At 44.8% G+C, this 22,421-nt stretch overlaps 1 protein-coding gene across 3 annotated transcripts in view; it reads right to left on the reverse strand.

The window, feature by feature from the left end:
- The window catches only part of LOC119435943 (cell division cycle and apoptosis regulator protein 1), a 214,492-nt gene that overhangs the window by 137,849 nt on the left and 54,222 nt on the right, over positions 1-22,421 (reverse strand). For all 3 annotated transcript variants that reach the window (XM_037702648.2, XM_049660883.1, XM_049660882.1), the window contains exons 5-6: positions 14,872-15,089; positions 9,730-9,844 (exon numbers count right to left, since the gene is read on the reverse strand). In XM_037702648.2, coding sequence (XP_037558576.1) covers positions 9,730-9,844; positions 14,872-15,089 — 333 coding nt within the window. The remainder of the gene's footprint in view (positions 1-9,729; positions 9,845-14,871; positions 15,090-22,421) is intronic.

Here is a 22,421-nt window from a genome sequence, read left to right on the forward strand (position 1 = left end):
AACTGCATCGACAAATATATGAGTAACAGTAGGAAAAAGTGCTCTGATCCAAGCACCCTTCTTGATTGATGTCAGCTATCAGCCAATAGTAGCCGTCTACGGGAATCTTGCATATGATGACATATGTAAGCCGCCGGCTGCTTCAAAATGCGTGAGGAGAAGGCCGCGTTCGAAAAGAGTGCCTTCAAGAAAAAAGTGACTTTGTGCTCCGCTTGTGAGCTCCACACACCGTGCATGCCTTGCAAAATTTGGTTGACATGTTCTCAGCAGCATGTGATATCTGTGGACTGGGTTTTTTCACCAAGTCCGAGAGGTGATTCAGGACCCCTTTAATGTCCTCTGTTACGTGGTAAAGCATAAAAACATCGCAATTGCAGTTTCGGTTTCGTATCCAATTGAACTGCGCAGGCAATTTGCAACTCAATTTTCTTTCGAAAGAAAAAATAAAGCAAGCGTTACAATCGGGTAAATACCATAATCAGACATTGTGAGCTACCATTATTGCTTAAAATTTTCGTAGGGCAGGCTGAAAATGGGCATTTTTGATGGGAGGTGACGTGTTCAACGCATTCACTGTCCGCTAAGCTTTTCCGAGACAGACGCTGAAGCTAAAGGGTTCGCTATTGGGGTAATTACAGGGGCCAGGCAGGTACATGCTGACTGGTCAAATTCAAATTATCCGGCGAAGGCCAATTTTAGGACCGAAATAATGAAAGTTTGGCCCCATAGAATTGCATGGGCACCAGCCGAGACTGTCAGTCGGGATCGAATTAACCTAAAAATAGAATTAACACTTTCCTGCTCGTGGGAAAAGCAGCAGTTTTTGGGCAGTCTCGTAAATGCTTTTTTCCTATCACAGAGTATGCGTGATACTTAGGTGTATATTAAGAAATGGAAGAGGAAGAAATTCTCTTTCTGACGGTACTAGCCCCAAACAACCCATTTATTGGTATAAAAGAGCGTCACTGGAGGAGACGCTCTCTCTGGCTCGCCGGCCTCAAACCGGGCCAACGACTTAAGGAATACCAGTCGCAACCCGTGAGTGGCCTTGCTGCCCGACTATCACGCGCAACGAAGCAAGCCTATTACCTATTACAAAATGGTCTTTCCCTCTGCAAGTGTTACTTATTGCTCGCAGCAATAAAAGAGTTTATGCCGCTGGTTGCCTTATTCTTCTGAACACAGCGTAGCTGAGATTGCACGCGCTACGAGTTCGGAAGTACTGCGGAACGACTTCGTGTGGCGAGATCCGGAGTTTGCTTTCAGCCCTATATCCTCATACAGAGCATACCACCACATTTAAGGAAATGAGCATGTGTGCTCCCCACAAGTGTTCCAATGCTAGTGCCACCTGACGGCATGGATACTAGGGCGCAAAGGGAAAAAGCTACCTTCTCTTGGCCTTTGAGTCTGCGGTGTGCATGGACGTGTTGCACACCTGTCAGCACACTTCGTGAGACTGTTCCACGAAAGGCATTGGAGTAAGGCACCGGGATGGACAAACACGATCATTCAAACAAGCCCCCATTCGCATGACTACAGTAGAACCGCGTTGATACAATCCCATTTCTTATGATTTCCCAGTGCCAACGGTTGGAATCTAAAACACAAAAGATCACTCACTACAGTTATGCTTCTTTTTTACCTGTTCATACGTTCCCGGAAAACATATTTTTCGGCACCAACATTCAGTACATTGCCAAACTGCGATCGTATGATATGTTTTCCAGCTGCTAGACCCCATGTGAACAAAAAAAGGCACAAGGCACGCACAATCAAGAGCACGCGCCTGCCACAGCAGCTTCTCCACAGTACTCGCCCGCCCGCGTTAAGTGAAAATGGCCGCATACGCTCACCTTCCTCTACCATGGTACCAGCAAATCACCTCGTGGTCGTGCGATGTGGTCGCACATCGCATTCACAGATATCACCACCAACGCTATTGCGATAATCATCTTCACCTATCTGTTTCACAGTGCATGTGGCGTAGTGCTGTACTGTGTGGCGTACTGCATGCTTCTAACAGGCCCTGCCAAATGCACTGCCATTCCCTGCAGCAGGTGGCATGAGGTGAGCATCATGTTTTGCTCCGGCATCACCAACCAGCTCGATTTTGTTACGGTTTCCCGTCGCCATCAAAAAACAATAGGAAAATGAACGCACATCCTGAACCACTCGGGCCCCACCAACTCGGCATGTGTCGGCGTCTCATGCCACAGTGTTTCTCACCCACCCGAGTCACGTAAAAATGGCGGAAGCACTCACTTTCTACTGGTACCAGCAAATCTCGAGGGTCATCGCATGTCGCATTCGCAGATATCGCCGCCATTTCTATAGTGATAAGTCATCTTCACCCATCTGTTTCACAGATCGTTTGGCATAGTGCCGTTGGAAGCGTACTACAGTGGAATCTCGATGATACGAATCTCACAGGGTCACGAAAAATATTCGTATTAGCCGAAATTCGTATCATCGAAACACGATTAAAACTAGCTAAATAAAAGAGTCGGAGGTGAACTCACTCAGGCACACGCACGTAAAAAGCATTTAACAGTATAGATTACTTGTAACTGTTTATAGTGCAGAACTGGCTGCAACGCGGCCTTTTCCGACTCCCGTTTACCCTCCCATAGAACTCCATGTATACGCATATCGCTTACAGTGCAGCCGCGTGAGACGAAATACCGGTTATAATGCGGCTTCTGGTGAAAAATCTCGCCGACAAAGGTGGTAGCGAGCACGCTTCTCAACGAGGGCGATGCGGAGGAGGAGCATGAGACGTGGAGCACGAGTCCAAGGGCGATAAAATCGTCGCCGCGTGCCTTATGTGCGAGTGAAAGCGCGCCTTTCGCGCGGGTGACGCGCGCCTTCACGCATGGAGAGAAAACGCACAGCGGAGAGCAAACGCGACTTCCGTCACGGCCGGGAGCGCCAGACGAGCCCGGCCCTGCTTCCGTCTCACGAAAGGCCGGGGGGTATGGGAGGGAGGGAGGGGGGGGGCGACGCTGTGCTGTGGGGCAGCAAATGCGTATCTTGCAACCGGGTGCAAGGGTAACTGGCGACGCAATCTCCCACGCGAAAGGAACAAAGCGGGAAGGTAGCGCAGGAGGGAGGGAAGGAGAGACTTTTCCAAAGTTTTTAGAGATTTCGTATCGTACGTTTACAGTAAAACCTCGTTAATTCGAATTTCATGGGACTGAATAATATGTCCGAATTAACCGAATGTCAAATTATCGAGGCTATCAAGAAAACAATAAACAAATGCCTGCCTCGGCTGCGGGAGGTTGTGGGTTCGATTCCCATCGCCGCCGGGAACCCACTGGTTCAAATGGGTACAAGCGTACCCCGGCCTGGCGTTCGGCTTCCTTCAGGGGTGATACGCTTGGGAAAGGAGCCTGCGCCTTGAATTCCCGTCGAAACCAACGTGAGCACGGAAAAAAGGTGATGTCTGGGCCGCTCCCATGGCGGTCATTTCCCATGTGGCGCCCCAAGCACCTATTGAGGTGGGGGCGTTTTCGGGTTGAGGTCAAACACCCCTTTCCAAGCGTTGAGGTCCCATAATGGCCGAGCACCAGGCCGGGAGCGTGCTTGTACCTATTTTATTCACATTACAACTCACTTTTCCAAAGTTTTTAGATATTTCGTATCGTACGTTTACAGTAAAACCTTGTTAATGTGGATTTCATGGGACTGAACAATATGTACGAATTAACCGAATGTCAAATAAATAAATGCTTACTACATCAACACGCTTTTATTTACTGAATGAATCATCAAATTCTGTTTTGTATTTTGCCAAAATGCAATGCGGAAGCTGCAATTCTCATCATCTCGTGACTGACTAGCGCTCGCAGCGGCGAAGGTCTCGCGGCGAAGGTCTTACGGTTAGCGCAGCCGTGGCGCGCGTCTTGATCTGAGACGCGCTTTTCACTACCGGGCGCACATCCGATTATTTTTTCACCAATGTCACCGGGTCGCCACCCATCGCGATGTCGTCAGTGCTGTTCATCCTCGACAGCTTTGCACTGAGTAAAAACGAAACTATTGTTTGCCGCAACCACGGCTGCTGTCAACGCGATCATGGACGGCCACCTTGCGGTTCTGAAGCCACGCGGCCAACGCATGCGCTGAGTCAAAACGAAACTACTTTTTGCCACAATCACTGCGGACGAAACAGCGGTCGCTATCGACACGATCTTGGATGGCGACTATGCAGTCATGAAGGCACGCGGCCAACTTGGTGCTATGCGCGCCGGCAAATGCAAGAACAAAAGCTTTAAAGGCTCAAATAGGCACGAAGCACTCTGGCGTTGCTGTCATTCCCGTTCGATTTCCACTGATGGCTATGGTGATGCGTACTCCATTGCTTCGTTTTGTTGGATGCTAACGCCGTTGTTGCTCTTCTGAGTTGCACATTTGTGGCGCTCCAAGCTCGGCGAGCTCAGAGAGTTGTCCGAATTAACCGATCTGTGGCCAAATACGTCCGAATTAACGAATTTCATTGCATTAAATAATGCATACGTCTGCCGGCAGCACAGAATGTGTCCGAATTAACAGGGGTCGAATTAACAAGGTTTTACTGTAACACGTTTTTTATCATGTTTTTTTCCAAGACATTAACGAGGTTCTACTTATACACGTGAACAATTAGGCATTGGTGTCCGGCATGGGATGAACATATTCACTTGATATCCTGGTACAGTGAGTCGAACTTCCGCAATTTGTCAGCGCCCATCGGCATATTCCGTTAGTTGTAATACAGCTAGCTGGCATTGGTTTAAAAAAGGTGCAATAAATACCCTTTGTTCTGTTTCTTCCACTATGTTGTGGTTCCTTTGTCCCAAGAGCATGCTTGAGACCCCACAACTGCCTGGCTAAAACCACCTGTAACAACATCCCCACCACCACCCCCAGGGGACGAAATGGCAGTCCATGTTTCTCATTCACGGCACACACTGCTGTTTTTCCTCTCTTTCGCTGTCGGTGTACACATAGTATGGTTGTGTGCTTTTTCAGATAAAACACACCCCAGATCTACTAGAACCAAGAGGCCGCTGCCCTTCTGCTCGAATGCCTTGAGGAGAAAAGGGAACGAGATATTCGTTAAAAGCCGACTAAGCCTGGTCACCAGGCTTCTTGCTTCTTAGTGGCCCAAATGTCATCCGGAATGCCTGGCGGCATTTGAAAATGAGAGCCGCTGACAGACCTGTCTCAAGCCAAATTTCATTATTATCCTCTCTGGTTACAATTCTAGAAAGCTGTAGCTGGGGGAGACCTAAAGGGCCCCTCACCAGGCCACATAGCAAATTTTGGTTATACGCTGAAGTTGTTACGTGCCCTCTAGGGAGCGTTCTACCAGAAGAATTTTTCAAATTGAAATTGGTTAATTAACCCTTTAGCCGCCAACCCCCAGCTGTACTCGTCACACAAGTTTGTACCAATATCACCAACGACAAGTCACACTCGCCCGGCCCGATTTTCCGCTCATTCCGCCACCAAAGACGTATCACGGTCGTCAATTTCAACCCTAGATGATGGTAGTTGTCTATGAAAAACCGCATTTCGTGCCTTTCGCGCGTGTTTTAAGCCTGGCAACAGTCATTTCATAATGGCGCTGCACAAAAAGAATGCCGGTAGCGGCGATGCTCCAAGAAAAAGAGGTGCTTCTTGGAGCAGTACAGAAAGCAGCGTTAATGATGACATGGAATTTGTGTCCGACAGAGACTCGGACGTTGTCTTTACCCTGGATATTGCTTCAGATGACGACAAGAGCGACGGCGACGACGGTGACGCGCTGAGCACTGCACGTGTGTGGCAGCGCGTGAACACCGATAACCCGCCACCTGCGCCTCTGCGGTTTCCCTTTTCTTCAGTGCCCGGAATCTTGCGGCCGCCCACTGACGAGAATGACATTCAGTACATTCTGACCCATTACCACGGCATGCATTAAAGGGAAAGCTGCCCTCAACAGCAGTTTTTTTTTTCTTTTTTTTAATTTCTGTGCTAATTCTAAACAGAAATCAATGATGTAACATATATTTTCAGAATCAGAATTGCATGAAAAAAATTATGAAAACTTCTTAAAAATTCGCAATTTTGGTACATTTTTCGAAAGTTAAATTGGCAGTTAAAGGGTTAATAGACAAGACACAAATATTTCAGTGCCGTGAACCCACGATTTCAGGAGGTGAGCGCCGCTACCAAGAGAGAGACCGTCTAGCCTCTGCAAGTGAAATTCCTTCCTTTAATTTTCCCAAGCCAGAGCCAGAGAATCGCATGACGCATATGTCACAGGCCCTGCCTCTTTTTTTCTTTCTCACTTTTCCTGCTGCGCGGTGCACTTCCGGTGACGGCCTCGAGCGAAAGCTGTTGCGTTGGCCTTGTTTCGCGCAGCGCACGATTTTGCACGCTGTGCACGAGAACACCTGACTAGCGGTACAGGTTAGTGCTGCACGAACATTGAGGCAGATGCAAGCAGATCTAAGAGCATGATCGCGTGCTAGAACACGGTAGAAAATGACATAGTTTCATTGTCAGCGCACGCGACTGCACGACATAAGAACAAGCGGAAGTACTCGTACATCTCTCTTGCTGCGTTGCGAAGTAAAACAAAAACATGCAGACATTTGGTTTGCATGTTTTATTATTTCTCTAAACTTTAATTCGTCTATTGAAGCAACAGATTACACAAGTAACACAGGTTGCCTTGAATAATTCCCGAAGTGTCGCGTGTCACTATGAGCGACGTCACAGCATATACATGTACACAGTCGAAACCCGGAATAACGAAATCCCGCGACTACAAAATTCTCGCAACAACGAAATATTTTCGTATCCCCGGTGAACGCCCATAGGATTCAATGCATTTTGTACCTCTCGACAACGAAATGTTGCTAAACTGCAATCCCGCAACAACGAAAATTGACAAGACATTCCCCACACATTATCTACTCACGCAAGGTCAGCAGACTCCAAAATGCGCTGAAATGCTGTTGCTTCACACTTATATTGCGTAAAGTACCACCATATTGCACTTGCATGGGCACCGCTATCTTTGCTTACAAAAACGGCACGGAGCTGGAAGCAACTGCACGTGCCGGAAGTTGTCATGGCCAACGTGTTGGTTGTTACTGCTTTTTCTATTTTTTTTTTTTAATGTAGAGCTGCATCACCATCGACCTGTTATTGGCAGATTCCGTCGCCCATACCACCGAAGAACCATTTAATAAGAGTGACGAGCGCAAATCGGACGTTGATGCCGGGAAAACTACCGACAACAAAGGTAGTCGCCTCCAAAGCGCAATGTTTCTTGCTGTTTGTTTGTTTTTCATATTCCTTGTCGTGGACACCGAACTGTATCGCTCGAGGCGGACACCTGAACTATGCCAAAGCGCAAGCACGCGTAAACGACACCATCTGGAAAGTGCAAAGTGCAACCATGTAGGACGCCCGCGGCATATCCCCGCTAGTACGTAGGTTACATTTATCCGTATGCGTAGTTAGTAACAGCCGCAGAAAGAAGCACGAAAGAAAGAGGCGTGCGCAGAAAAAAGGGTGAAAGAAGGAATTGACACGCCTCCGTTGCTACTCGCAAAACCTGCTACGTCGTTACCTCTGGAATAAATTTAAGTTTTTGCCCGCGTTGTTTTTTTTTTTTTTTCCTTGGGCACCGTCGCAGGTTTTCCAGACCCATGCGCCGCGGCGTCCGCTTTCTGCGCCTTGTCGCCTGCTAGCCTACGGCTTCGGCTGCCATGAATGATACACGAAAATCTAAGGGTCTCCGGATTTCGGTACATTAGTTCGTAGTACTGAGGCGCTGTTAACATGACACGGAAACTGAATAACGATCGTTATTCTGAATTTTGGCATTAAGTTTTCATTTCGCTGACCATTTCTTTATTTGTACTGTGTTATTTCACGATAACGAAATTCTCGTGATAGCGAAATTTTTCGGTATCCCCGCCAATTTCGTTATTGCGGAGTTCAACTGTATACATGTACTTATATATGCATGTAGGCGCAGTTGCTGATATGCGTCATCGTCTTGGAGCACAGCGCCCGGGAGGAGAAGGGCGAACGACATTTAGTTTGAAATTTCAGCTCTTTCCCTCACGTGTAGGGATGTAACACTTAGTAGACATGATCATTAGCATGTGTTGTATGCACTGCGCTTGTCAGCTCAAAATGACCAGAGGTGGTGAGGGGGCCTTTAAAACAGGAAATGAAGCTGAAGTAAACATGAATTGTTACTGTGTATATTTGCACAAAAAAGTGAAAAATCAACATCGCTCTTGGAGAACAATGAAACCTGCAGCTCACACATGCTGAACCATGGCTAAGTGAAGCTCCAGCACAGGTTGTTGTTTGCCAAAGCACTCGTCGCTAGCGACAGCGTAGCGGGAAGACTATGCATGTGAAACAAAACCACATCTGCTTATTTGATGCAACTCAGCCACTGCAACCGCCGCCAAGCAGTCGCTTGCCCGTGAAAGCAGGCTTTATTTATATATTTGATAATTTGCAAACCTGTAGTAGCTTCATTAACCATGGCAAGGAATGAAAGCAAGAAATCTTTGAAGAATTTGCATTGCAAACAGCAGTTATAAGTTTGGGAATGGGCTTAATGTGTTCATCTTTTCACAATAATTTATAACTATTCTCATACAATAAAGAAGACTTGTGCAGTAGTGTAGGGATCGAATTGGCACTTATTTGTCTGCACCACTACTTTATGTCCATCTTTAGTGATCAACTGTTACAAGCTAGGAAACGGGCTGAACGTGTCCGCCCTCAGCTGAGCAAATTCCCCAGGCTGCGCAGAAAAATGGGCAGTAAAAAGGAAAGGGCTCAGGAACATTCGATGTTAGGCCAGAGATAGGATAATGAGGTTTGTGTCGGCTCTCGCTGTCAGTGCAGTACGCAGCCACAGAAAAAGATGGTTGCCATCGGACTACATGTTGAAGAGCCACAGCCAGCCAAGCAGCTGGGAGCCGGTGCATGCTCTTTGAAAATGCCAGGCAGAAAATGGTGCAGCAGCTCAAAAACAAGGGAACAGGGATAAAAAAAGAGCAGCAAGAATGCGCCTCGTAACTGCTGTTCACAGTAACTTTTTCTTCCTGTTTTAACTTATTTCTGCCTTCAGTGTTCATATTCTACAGCACTCATAAGCATTTCTAGCATACTTTCATGATTCTGTACAGAACCAGCATCATGAATTTAGAACGCTACTTTTCTCTAAGTTTATGCAACCTGATCGTTGCGTAGCAAAGACAACATGAAAAATACTTTCCAGTCTGTAGAGTATTATGCAGTGTTATACCATAAAAAAATCTAAGTACACGGGTGTTTTCGCATTTTGTCCCCATCGAAATACGGCTGTCGTGGCCGGGATTTGATTCCGCGACCTCGTGCTTAGCAACCCAGCACTAAGTGTTATACTATACTGCAGCTTTAATTTCTGTACACAAAAACAAACCAAAGTACTATTGCAATGGAAATAGAAGCGGACAACACAGACATTTTTTTTTTAATAGTAACACAGTGCAGGAAATGAAGATAAACAAAGAAAAGAACACAAACCACAAAGTGCTGCACAGGGTTTTGTGGTGTGTTCTTTCCTCTGTTTTCGTTTCCTGTGCTATTTTATCGTCAAATGTCATGCTGAACCAATTAGCCCAGCACCGTTCGCTTCTAAAAACATTAAAAAGTGCAAGCTTGTTAAGTATCTACCTGGTTTGCCAAAAGCTGTATACGATAGGCATTCCACTTGAATGGCATGTTGGGATTATATGAGGCTTCAACCAGAACTCTCTCGCCAACCTTTGGCATGGTTCCCTTGATTACACTGTAGAAATAAAACATGGTACAAATAAGAAGCAGTGCTAGGTTTATTGAAAAAATAGCTTTAAGGATGCTGCCACATCAATGTAAACACAAGCACATATTATGTTGACTGCATGATACAGAAAAGAAAGTTTTGTACAGTCTGTCGTACCATCAGTGCAACATAGTTGTGTTCAATAACTAACTGGACCAGTTATCAGCCCTATTTAAACAAAGAAGTTAAATTCACATAACCATTCACAATCATGAACCTGACCATATGGAGTTGGCACAAAAACCAGATCAGTGCAGCGAATAGCACAGTAGTAATTCATCAACCCTGAATCCGCAGTCAGCCGGTATTTTGCAATTAATGCCAGGTTTGCTGGCAGAACAGACACCTATTAGTAGAGTAGTGAAGAGGGTTTACTATACCATTAAAGGGACACTAAAGAGAAAAATGTGTAGTATTAGTAAATTACCCTTTTATAATACAAAACAAAAAAGCGACTCTTACCATGACAGTTGCTTAATGAGCCAAAAAATACACAAAAACAGAAGACAAGTCGTGATGCCTCCTTGAAATTCTCGCACAAGCTCACCGTGACGTCACAGATTTTGACGTCTGCTTTGGTCTACTTAACTGTTTATCAATAAAGATGAACTACAGCGCATTCAGGCGCCAAACACTAACCTTAAGAGTAAGTTCCGAGAACTTTTACGGCGCCACAACTGAAATCTTAGAAAATGATTTGAAATCCGTGATGTCACACCAATGTATGAGCGCTAAAGTTTTGGTGCAGAATTCAAAAATTTAAGTTTGGCTTTGATTTCATTTTTTAATAATCAGCCTCTTTCCACCAAATTAATGAAAATAGAGTTTTGAAAGAATGCTTTACCAGATTAACTGCTTTAGTCTCTTTTTTGTGTCCCTTTAATGGAAGATTACATTTAGCAATAGAATGAAATCTTCTGATCGGTTATGAGCAGCTGAATTGATACAGTAGATAAGTTAAAGCTGGTTCCTATAAACATGTTATGCTATAGTGTATATTGAAGCTTCAGTGAGCATCCAAGTTGCACAACTGCAAAAGACGGGTGTTATCACCATCTCATGACACACTATTAGCAAAGTATAGTGAAATCCCGATAATTTGAATTGGTGGATAATTCGAACTGCTCTGTTGGTCCCAACAAAGTCCTATGTATTTTAATAGCGAAAAATTCCCGCGAATTCGAACTGCAAAAACTGCGCAACGATTACTTTGAACGAAATTTCTCACTCCCATGGTCCGCTTTTCAGAAAAACTGGAGCCAAAGCCAAACGTTCAATGCTTCGCTAGCTACCGTAATGTCACATGCCATAAAATAATCAGGAAAAACATGCTGCAAGCCGAGACAGAACCGGAGCAAGCACCACTGTGCATGCCTTCCTATCTCATCCAACTTCAGAAGAGCAGGAAGAAAAAAAAAGTCGGAGCTTTGCCCAAAAGGCGAAGCATTGATAGCTTATGAATTTGTTTATGTATTAAGTTAAAAGGAAGCTTTAGCTCAGGGTCAACTCCTATGCTGCATATTCAAATACATGTAAAACGCAGAAATGCTTTTATGAAACAACTCCTGGACTAATTTGAATGAAATTTGTTGCACTTGAGAAAGTTAAACTTCAGTGACTGTAGGAGACAGTTTTTTTATTTAGGGTCTGGAATTTTTTAGAAAAATTGCCAAAATTGGGTATGTTTAAAAAAATAGAAGCCCAAAGTTTACAAATCTGTAACTCCGCTTCAAAGACAGATATCGCTGTTCTGTAAACTGCATCCGTTAAAGCATCTAAAGCGGATAAATTTCATGTATAAATCTACAGATTGTGGGAATTTGTTACAATGTTTACGGGTATTTTACAAAAGTGATATCCACATAATAATATAGCGCTTTATAGTAGTGTATAATATATCAATTTTGTTTGCTTTAAATGTATTAATAGACAGAGTTGCAATATATTTTTTCACTGCCAAGTTATAGTTGTAAACGCGATAGTTTCATTTTGTGGAATTTTGCGATTTTCTACAATTTTTATTAAAGAATTGACGGCTTAAATCAGAATTCCGCTTCCAACGGTCACTAGATTTCGACTTTTCCTTTTAAATACAACAAACCTCATCAAATTCGGTGAAGTGTTGCCGAGGAAAACAATTTCTCTGTTACCATGTGTATTAAGATTGGGGTTCCCGAGCTAAAGCTTACCCTTCACAAGCATGGTGTCAAGCATGCACAGGAAAACATGAGCACATCTCCCTCGATGACCGCGAATACTCACCGTCACGCTAGCATGATGAAGAGCGCCGGTCTCAGAAAGCGAACACTTCACGCTGTCTCTCGCTTTAACACGTTTCCGCCACTTGAGAGTACGCAACCTCTACTACTAGGTACGCAAGAAGATACGTGAAGAGACCAGCCGCTTGGCTTGCCAAACTTTGCACCCGCCGCATATTACAAGATATGGCGCGTGGCCCACATATGCGCTCAGCCGCACGGACAGATATGCGCAGCCACAGCTAGGGTAGACGAGAAGACGTGCGCTCGCCTGCCCCAAACACCACCCTAGCACGCGGTTGATTACGTTACTGTGCGCTCGCTAGCTAACCCCCAACCCCTTAGCACTGGTTTGATCACGTGACCTCCAACACTGGGCACGTGAGAGAACGGCGTGCATCAGGCAACCACCCTTCTCGGCTCACCCTTGCACTCTTTCCCTCACACCCTCATCCTCTCATCGCGCGGAGCGCGACCTTATCGCACCTGCACATTGTACAAAACCTAGATTTCTTGCAGCACGTCACACGCTGATGGAGGTGAAAGAAAGATAATACTTTTGCAATGAGAGCCCAGTGACGGTTTCTGTTTTACACAATGTACCGCACAAATGATCAGGCGCTATATTTAAAAGCGCTCTTCTTAGTTGTAACACCATTTTATTAGAATAAATTTCTGGTACCCTTGAAATTTGAATAAACAAGATTACACTGTAGCATCATCTAAGTAAGTGTAGAACAATGAATACTGCAAAGCCATCAACACAATCAGATTATGTACAAGGTACTTCCACAGATTTCAGGTACCCTTTTAATGAAAAGCTACTATATTTGTACAAATATAAATGAGACTCTAAATATAATGCAGCAGGAGACTTTTGATGGCCCAGACAACTTTTTAACTATTAATATGAATGATAGCCTTGGGCTTATTATGTCACATGCACAGCCTAATGAAGGTCCACTACAGCAATGTGCACTTAGGCAGGGAAAAGACACAACTGCACCAGGCCTTGCCTAAACCGCACACTGTGCTCATCAAACCACTCATCATGTTGTGCTAAAGCTCCTTAAAAAGACAACAATGTGCTGTCCCATGTTCTTGCATTTAATTAATATTAAGGCAATGCAAGGCAGCAAATTATTCCCTGCTACCGAAAGTTTAAGTATTTTTTTGCAGAGACAAGATTTTTTAATGATTGCTGTTAGGCATGTCTCCTGCTCTTAACATCTAACCAGCTGCACCAAACCTTTTCACTGCTTATACTTGTGAGTACTATACAAAGATTACTGTGCAAGGAATTTTTTTTCTGTGAGCCTTCCACTATTCAAGCAAGTTTCCAGTCTCTTAAACGCCATCTTAATGCAAATATTTGTGGGGTATATATTGGGGCGAGCCTGCGTCTCCTCCTTAGCCCAGCCTTAGCTACGCATGGCTGTCAGCACAGCTGACTGCATACACGGCACGCATGCCCTATCTTGGCGGCTGTCTTCCCCCGCGTTTAGCACTGGAGGACGCATAATATCGAGTTTCGGAGACACACTGATGCAAGCGGCAGATGAAGCATTCACTCTTCTCCACATGCACTCTTCGTGATAGCGTCGTCGCACTGCAGGTGACACGATCAGCTGCAGCGGCGAAGTGGGTGCGAATGCTTCGCAGGCTTTGCTTCGTACCACCAATGTCAAGTTATCGTCAACACAGCATGAAGCCGTATCTTTAGTCACCAGCGCTCGAATTTTAAAAAATTAAATTTTTGTCTAACTGAAGCGCATTTTTTACAACTGCCCAAAAATCTGAAAAATATTACGGCCCCTTCTGTATAAGAAAAATTTGTCGGTGACTGTTCTTATTTGCATAAAATGTAGAATTTTAATATCGTGAAATTTCAGTATAACAAAGTAAAGTGGCGGTTTTACCGACTTCTTTATATCGAAGTTTAACTGGACTTCATTATATCCAAGCAAATACAGTACATGATAGCCTTTAAAGGGTCCCTGAAACGGTATGGACAAATTTTGTAGACGCGCAGGGTACAGCTACAGTAAAAAAATTAGCACAATATAAGTGAAGTGACTCATATGGTGCTTACGAAAAGAAAGCTCAAGACCAGCACTGACTGCACAGCTCGCGTCAACATGGAGAACGTTGTAACACAAGCAGACAATATTTGCTGTGTGTCGCAAGAGCTCGAGCGTAGTGCTAAATTGTCGCTGTGTACTCTCTTTGTTAGTTTTTTTTATAAAAATAAATTAACCAACATTCCCACTATTACGAATATTTGTTCATCGTAAAGTGGAAAAATATTATCGATGGCACGACTTTGGTAGCCAATCAGATAGCTCGCACAACTGACGTTGATTGGGATAACTATGTCAATTGGGAGGGGGCGGGTAAAACGCAGGGGAGCAATGCTGCTATGATTGGTAGCGATGCACATTTTTATAACCTTATAATAAATTACACGCTTTATGCTGAGCACTTCCATGCATCACTTAATGATCAAAAGGTCCTATCCTAACAACTCAGTACGTTTGTACAAAATCGTCAAAATCGTTTCAAGGTCCCTTTAAATTAACAAGCTTCAATGTACTAGCCATAATTTACTAGCCAGAGAGAGAGAGAGAAAATAATGATAAGCAGGGAAGTTAATCAAATGTATGCCCGACAGGCTATTCTGCATGGGAAAAACATTCATAGCCAGTCACTTATCGCATAAAACCAGGTAGTACTCACCAGGTCTGAAAGAACACATCTTCATCAACAAAGCCAAAATTATCATGCAGCTTTGTCACAGTGCCTGTAAAGACACGTTGCTTTGTAGATGGCGTGGTGACGCCAGTAGTTGCAGCAGCTGCACCAAGCAGTCGAGCAGCTGCTGCTTGTGTTGTGCCATAGCCAAGGCTTGCACCCCCTGATGCTGCCAATGATGCAGCTGAGAGGCCCAGACCAGCCTGCACAATGAAACAAAAAAATTTAAGGGTTCTTCACATTATAATAGGACACACCTGCATATGAGAAAGTCATGCAAAGGCCACACAAAGATAAACTGAAATTTATATGCAGCAGAAAACTGATTCAAGTAAAATTTTTCACAAAGAAGCAAAGTTATGATTTGTTCTGATCAGAACAAGGCAACAACCATGTCCAGACAAAACTCTTAAGTATGGTGCACAGTTTCCAGCTTTCGATACTAAAGAAAGCAGAAGATATTGTGCATGTGGAACGTGCCACGGCGTAAGCACGGAACAGATTTTTACATGAGCATCATAAGCTTGCATATTTCACTCCAGGTCTCCTACTGCGAATTGGCTCCATCCCTGTGCACATCAAGGTGTTTGCGTAATGCAGTGATGGAAGCGGCACTTGTTCTTTTGGAGCAGCTTTTGGAGCATGAAAAATCGGCACTTTAAGAGCAGAAATATTTGCTGTTTGAAGCAGGAAAAATTGCTTTAGAGCAGTAACTTACTGCTCTGGTGAAAAGCTCTGTATAAGTTGGCAATTTCTGAAACATCGCATTCAATATCGTATTATACTAAGAAGCAAGTATATTTCTTCAAGTTGCTGTGTATATTTCATCAAATTGCTGTGTCATTTTATTATTTTATAAAAATGTGAAGATAAAACGCAGATTCAACCCTAATTCAAAGTTAATTGTGCGATTCAATAAAGTGTTTGTCCCCCCCCCCCCCTAAATACTGTCCCTGGCTTCGTTTTGCATTTGATCTGCTAAAAGCTTTATCTGTCAGCATTTCATCCGCTAAACAAGTGGAATACATAAAGACGCCAAATTCTTCATTAATATGGCGCTAGCGCTGTATCCTCACGCATTAATAGTATGTGCAAGGATAAGCTCATGCTAGTCGCAACATATGGTCTTTTAGGCTGTTCCAAGCAAGGCACTGGCGCACTATCTGTTCAGCGCTCATGCGATGTAAATAAAGAACTGACACTATATACTCCTACAATAGAAATTATTAGCTGAGCAAGTTGGTAGCTGATCAGAAGCACGACTAAACAGCACACATCCATATCAAACAGAAACAAGGACACCATATTTATTGTTGTCCTCACTGGTATAGATTGAATTGCGTCTGACTGGTGCGACTTGTCCGTCCCTGTCTACTTCCTTGTCGTTTTCAATTTTTTTTTTTTTTCCATGTCCAGGCTACCTCAAGCAAATATACAAGAGCCATCTCGACTGCAGTTATAACATAGCAGAGACCTCAAAGATCTTGTCTGCGTTACTTGTATTCTGGTGGCAGTTGTTCTCTTCACGAAACCTTCATCGATAAATGCAAGCACAACATCATCTCCAGATTTAAAAGTGAGTCAGCGCCAACTACTGCTTTGTGCGTATACTACAGCAGACTCGTTAAATTCATTCCGGTTATATTGACTTCTCTTGTTGATGATTAAAAGGTTTGTTAATCAGTTCTAATTCATTTATAAAAACACAAAAATACTAAAAGCTTCTTCAGAAGGTTGCTAATAACGTACAGTTGGGTCTATCTGTGCAGAAGACTTTCCTCTTTTTTAACTTTCTCCATGTTAGTTGGCACACCATGTAGATGATAATTCCCACCAAATTCAGAAGTTAAAGGCCAAACTCCACACCCTGGTTATATCCTTGTGCTTATATAGGTTCACATAATTTCCAGCACAAGTTTTTGACACAGGTCTCTTATTTTTGCCCATCTAAGCCTTAATTAAAGGAGGCCTTTAACACAAGTTGACCCTGGCACTGACAATGTCACTACTCGGCAGTTGGATGAACAGCAGCCAGCAGTGGAATAGCATAATTTTGCTTGTTGACATAATGGTTAAGTGCAAAGCATACTTATAATACTTCTATCTATCAAAATGTGCTATGTTAACCTTTCTTTTTAGTTTTTTTTTATATTTTTAAATGCTTTTAAAGAATCAGAAAATTCACCAATCCGATACTCCCTAACGCAAAATTTGAGCGCAGCTGTATGCACGTTTTCATTTCGCGATATAGTGGCTGGCGCGCACAATCTGTCTCCTGCAGCACATTGCCAACGAAGTGAAGTGTGGCATAACTGTCTCTGTTAAGATCGGCTTGGAATTCGACCGCTCAAAGTGTGGGATACATTGCCACGCGCTTTCACGTGACAAAAGGCTGTCATCTTCCAAGAAACTCAGATCTCTCAGGTGTGGGATGCATGGCCGCACGCTTTCCCATGACGAGAGGCTGTTATCTTCTCAGAAACTCGGATCCCTCAAGTGTGCGAAACATGCCCGCACGCTTTCCCATGACAAGAGGCTGTTATCTTCCTGGAAACTCGGATCCCTCAAGTGTGGGAAACAAGCCCACGGGCTTTCCCGTCTCGAGATAATTGCCTTCATCCCCGAGAAAGCTTCACCCCTCTACGCTCTGAGCAGATGCAAAGGTGAGCACCCAAAGAAGAGGGCACGAAGGGGAAGACGTCGTCTACTTGACAACCTGACAAAGGCACTGACACTTCCACAAGTTCTCCAGGGAGATATCAATATCAACTACCACAGGACCGCGAGGGGTTATTTAAGGCCGTCCTGGCCCCCGTGTTAAACAGAACCGCTCGAGACTCGGATAGAGTCAAAACCATGTACCAATGAAGTGAATACAGTCTTTTCTATTTTTCATCATCACGATGCCCGCCTTCGTCGCCGTCACCCAATTTTTGCGGTGACGACTCACTTCACCCGGTCGAGATCGTATCACCTCGCTAATCGGGAGATCTCATGAGGGAGAGCGTGGGTGACGCATGGGTGCGATTCGCAGCAGCCGCCACAGACAGACCTCCACTCATGCAGCACTTTGGTGAACAGATGACGAACGCTACTCTGCTGGCGCCATCTCATAGCCATCGTCGCAGCCCGTCTTGCGCGGCACTACACACTTCTCACGCTTTCGCCACATCCTCCTCCTCAACCTTCCTTGTCGCCCTCTTCTCGCCATCACCGTCTTTCATTGGCATTCCGCATTCACTCTTTCATCCTTCGCTGTGCTCGTTTGCACGATTACGAGGGACACTGAAGGATGCCGCCGACGCTCGCCACAGGAACGGGCGCCTGAGCTGCACTCTAAAGAACACTTCAGAAAGAGCTGCATTACAACCTATTTTAGGAAGCGAAAGTTGTCATTACTCCTAGGTTTTTACTTTCTTTTCACATTATTTTCCCAGCCCACTAATCTCAGGCACCACATGCCACGACACTTAGACATCATGTCTCGGTCAACACTGTGGTAAGATGCATGAAAAGAGAACAGTGGAAACCCATCAGCATTTGTCAGTGTCCTTAGTGGTGCCTTCTTTTTTCATCATAGCACAACGCTTGTGAATGCAAGACACTGACTCCTTTTTCAGTGTTTCAGTTCCACTGGTATTAGGTATTAAAATGAGCAAAGTTTTTTTTCATGCTACACGTTGTTTGCTTGTATTATGCACAGGCATTGTAACCATGAAAATGGATACATCATTCGTGGGGACTGCCTAGAACAAACCATCAACTGTGAATTCCTGCTACCTCTAAGTGTACACGGCTGGCTGATAGTACTAGCTGCCCTAATGCACAACAATATGCGAGTTGAGACAAAGTGCCATGTGCCAAGTGCTTCGTTCGCAGGTGTCTCCTTGTACAGCTCCAATGTATGGGCAATGCTATATATAATATAGTTAAGCCAACACCAAAGCAATACCTTGTTAAAGGTACTGTCTACCACTCAGAACATGCCTTTGGACTGTGGTGGGAATGAGAAGATTGTGTGTCACACTGACTGAAACGAGCATGCTTTTAATCCATCAACAATAAATTATATTTTTAATTTGGTTCTGAAAGTGGCGCAAAATGACATGTGGCATCGCTTGATGGTGAAACCTTGCAAACTAAATTGTGTACCATCACATGACCTAAAACTTGCGCAAGGACAGTTATTTTGCAAGATACATTGATGCATTGGTCTAAATTGTATTTTTTGTACTACTGCTAAGTTTTCTTTGCATCATAACGCATTTTCTTCCATATTTCCAGTTATCTTGTGTTGAGAAGTGGTGCTGCCTTCGTGCAGACAAATGGAGTTGTGCATTAATGGGTCAAGTGTGCCCTCTTGACATAGTGAAACGCATCGGTGCAAGTCGTATTGTGGGAGTGGTGCGAGGGTCACTGTCACATTAAGGATATTGAAAATGCATTGTGCTTTTAAGGCCCGCCAGTGCCATCACACCAGTGTAGGCATTCTTTACCACATTGTGCCTGCTAGACCATAGCATAAAATGCTATACTTTCGGCAGCAGTGCCAAAAGAAGACACAGACTGCTCCTGTAGTAAACACACGAGCTTATAGGCGACTCAAAAAAACTAATGACGTATGTAACCGATTACATGCTGAGGACTGCTATGGAACTGACACGCTGGAGTTTAGAAAGTACTGTGGCGCAGCCTGGTGGCATGCAACAAAATTGGCTGGGTTGGTTAAGATGGACGGCGTCTCTTCAGTTACAGAGGTCTCGCTCGCTTTGTGCGTTGTATTGAATTTTGTGAGTAGTTTTCAGACTCGAAAAGTGCTTGAAACGTACGCCCGACCTTGTGCGCAACCGCCTGCATTGTCGCATATGGAAAGCGAGTGCTCTTTTTCGAGAAACCGCATCAAAAGCAGTGGGACCGGACGATTACGCTGAGCAGCGCGCGGTCCTGAAGCGCGGTAGTCGCCGTTATTGTTGCTTGGTAAATTGTCATGAACATGAGGGTCGTAAGCCTGATGTGTGGTTCTATTGGCTCTCCGGAAAGCCGTATGAGGCAGACCGATGGGAGCACTGGTTACGCGCTTTTCGACGTGCGAGGTAAGTACGCAAGAGGTGCGCTGTCTGCTACGTATACATGTGAGGTATTTACAACCTATACATGTAGGGTAAGCAACACGGCTCGTTCACCTGCCAAGCGTGTTATTTGACAATTTCTGTGCCTAAAGTGATATCAATATCAAAATGTGATATTGAATCTTTTCCTTCTAAAAAGCAAGTTTTCGGTGTTGAAAAAAATTTAAAGCCCATACTAAGTCAAATTAGCATACTAAAGTTTATTATTGTTTATGATAAAGAAGGCCAGTGACCTGCTGATAATCAACAATACAAAATAGAGCAAGAGCGCTGCTCGGAAAGTTTTATAAAGTCATCAGGCAATGTTATATTGAACGCTTTGCCCTTACCAGGGACGCCCAAAAACGGAAACCGAGGAGCCTTCGTGGGGATGTCCTTCACATCGATGCGCCGCCAATGATGCGCACACGCAATAGTGTCTTCTGAGCAGTCTACTTGATCTGATGAACTGCTAATTTCGAAGTCATTGCTATTGTTCCCCCCCCCCCCCCCCCCGCTTCCAGAAATGAAGTGAACTTCGGTTTCTGAATCATTATAAGAGGGTGGTCCGATAAGTACTTAGCCTCACCGCGAGAGCACGACGCTATCGCATGAGACATATACTGACGTTGAGTACGCTCTCTTGGAGGGACACATGCAAAGGTCCAGTCGAATCGGGCTCGCGGTTTTGTTTTTGGCGGCTTGAGGAAGAGGAAGCAGGTGATTTTTTGTGTGCCCGTTAAAAAAATGGAAAAAGAGCAATATCGGTCGGTGATTCGATTTTTGTTTTTGCAAGGGAAATCGCGCAGCGAAATCAAAGAGCGACTGGATGCCGTCTACGGTGAGTCTTCTCCTTCGATGGCAACCGTCAAAAATTGGTTCAACAAGTTTAAACATGGTCGCACGTCGGTTTTTGATGAGCCTCGCCCAGGGGCCCCGCAAACGGCTACCACGGCCGATAACGTGACAAAAATCCACGACCTCATATTGGCAGACCGCCGACTGAAGGTGCGAGAGATAGCTGAGACAGTAGGCATCTCAAAAGACCGCGTGGGTCATATCCTGCATGAAATTTTGGGCATGAGAAAGCTGTCGGCGCAATGGGTGCCGCGTTTGCTCACTCCGGACAACAAGCGCGTCCGTGAGACCACTTCAGAGCAGTGTTTGAAGCTGTTTAAGAGTAATCCGAAGGAGTTCCTGCGTCGTTTTATGACCGTCGACGTAACATGGATCCACTGGTACACACCAGAGACCAAAGAACAGTCGAAACAGTGGACTGCACCCGGAGAACCTGCTCTGAAGAAGGTGAAGACTGTCGCATCGGCCGGAAAGGTGAGCCGGATGGCCACCATTTTCTGGGATTCTCAAGGTGTGATCTTCGTTGACTACCTTGAGAAGGGCAAAACGGTGACAGGACCCTACTACGCCGAATTACTGAGCCAATTCGACGCTGAATTGCGAAAAAAACGGCCACATTTGGTGAAGAAAAAGGTGCTCTTCCACCGTGACAACGCGCCAGCTCACACCTGCGCCGTCGCTACGGCCAAGTTGGTCGAACTGGGCTACGAAGTGGTGCCTCATCCAGCGTATTCTCCAGATTTGGCCCCGAGTGATTTCTTCTTGTTTCCCAAGTTGAACAAGTCAGTCACCGGACAAAAATTTGAGTCGAATGAAGAAGTTATCGCCGCCACAGAAGCCTACTTTGCAGCTCAGGAGAAAACGTATTTTTCTGATGGGATAAAGAAGTTGGAGGATCGCTGGGTCAAGTGTATAGAGTTGAAAGGGGACTATGTTGAGAAATAAATCGACACCTATTCCAAAATTTTCGTTTTTCTTTTGAAGGCTCAGTACTTATTAGACCGCCCTCGTAGTCCAGAGCTGGACTACGGCAAAATGCTTCTTTTCAGCGACGACAGACCAGAAACACATGCGTTGCCTCCACTGGATGCCATTTTTTTAAGCACGTGTTTCCCCCCCAAATAAATGTGAAACAGCGGTTAAAAAAACAAAGTCACCTGCCCAGTGCTGCCATCTGCGAAGCGACACACCAACTAGCCCGCAGATGAGCATGTCTCGTTTAAAACACTTAAAAGGAGATATTATCTCGAGTGGACGAGCTACACTCGTCCAAAACGGTTTTGGGACAGTTCGGCAAAGACGAGCTGGGCTCGTCCGAATCGGTTAATGAGGTTAACCAGGCAAAGTTAACAAAGGGTTCCATCAAGGCCTGCGAATACCAACCCAAAGTAGTTTCGGAGCGCGTAGCCAGCACGGGGCAGATTGCAAAACCACGGCTGTCAGAATGCGAATTTGCGAACTGCCACCGCACATACACAATTTGAAGAATTTTGTGGAGACAAATGTTGAAGTTTACGCGTAACTGCTGTGCATGCTGCAAAAGTGCTTCCGCGATTGACTGTGCTGCAG

Source organism: Dermacentor silvarum, chromosome 1 (assembly GCF_013339745.2).
Source record: "Dermacentor silvarum isolate Dsil-2018 chromosome 1, BIME_Dsil_1.4, whole genome shotgun sequence".
In the NCBI taxonomy this organism is placed as follows: domain Eukaryota; kingdom Metazoa; phylum Arthropoda; class Arachnida; order Ixodida; family Ixodidae; genus Dermacentor; species Dermacentor silvarum.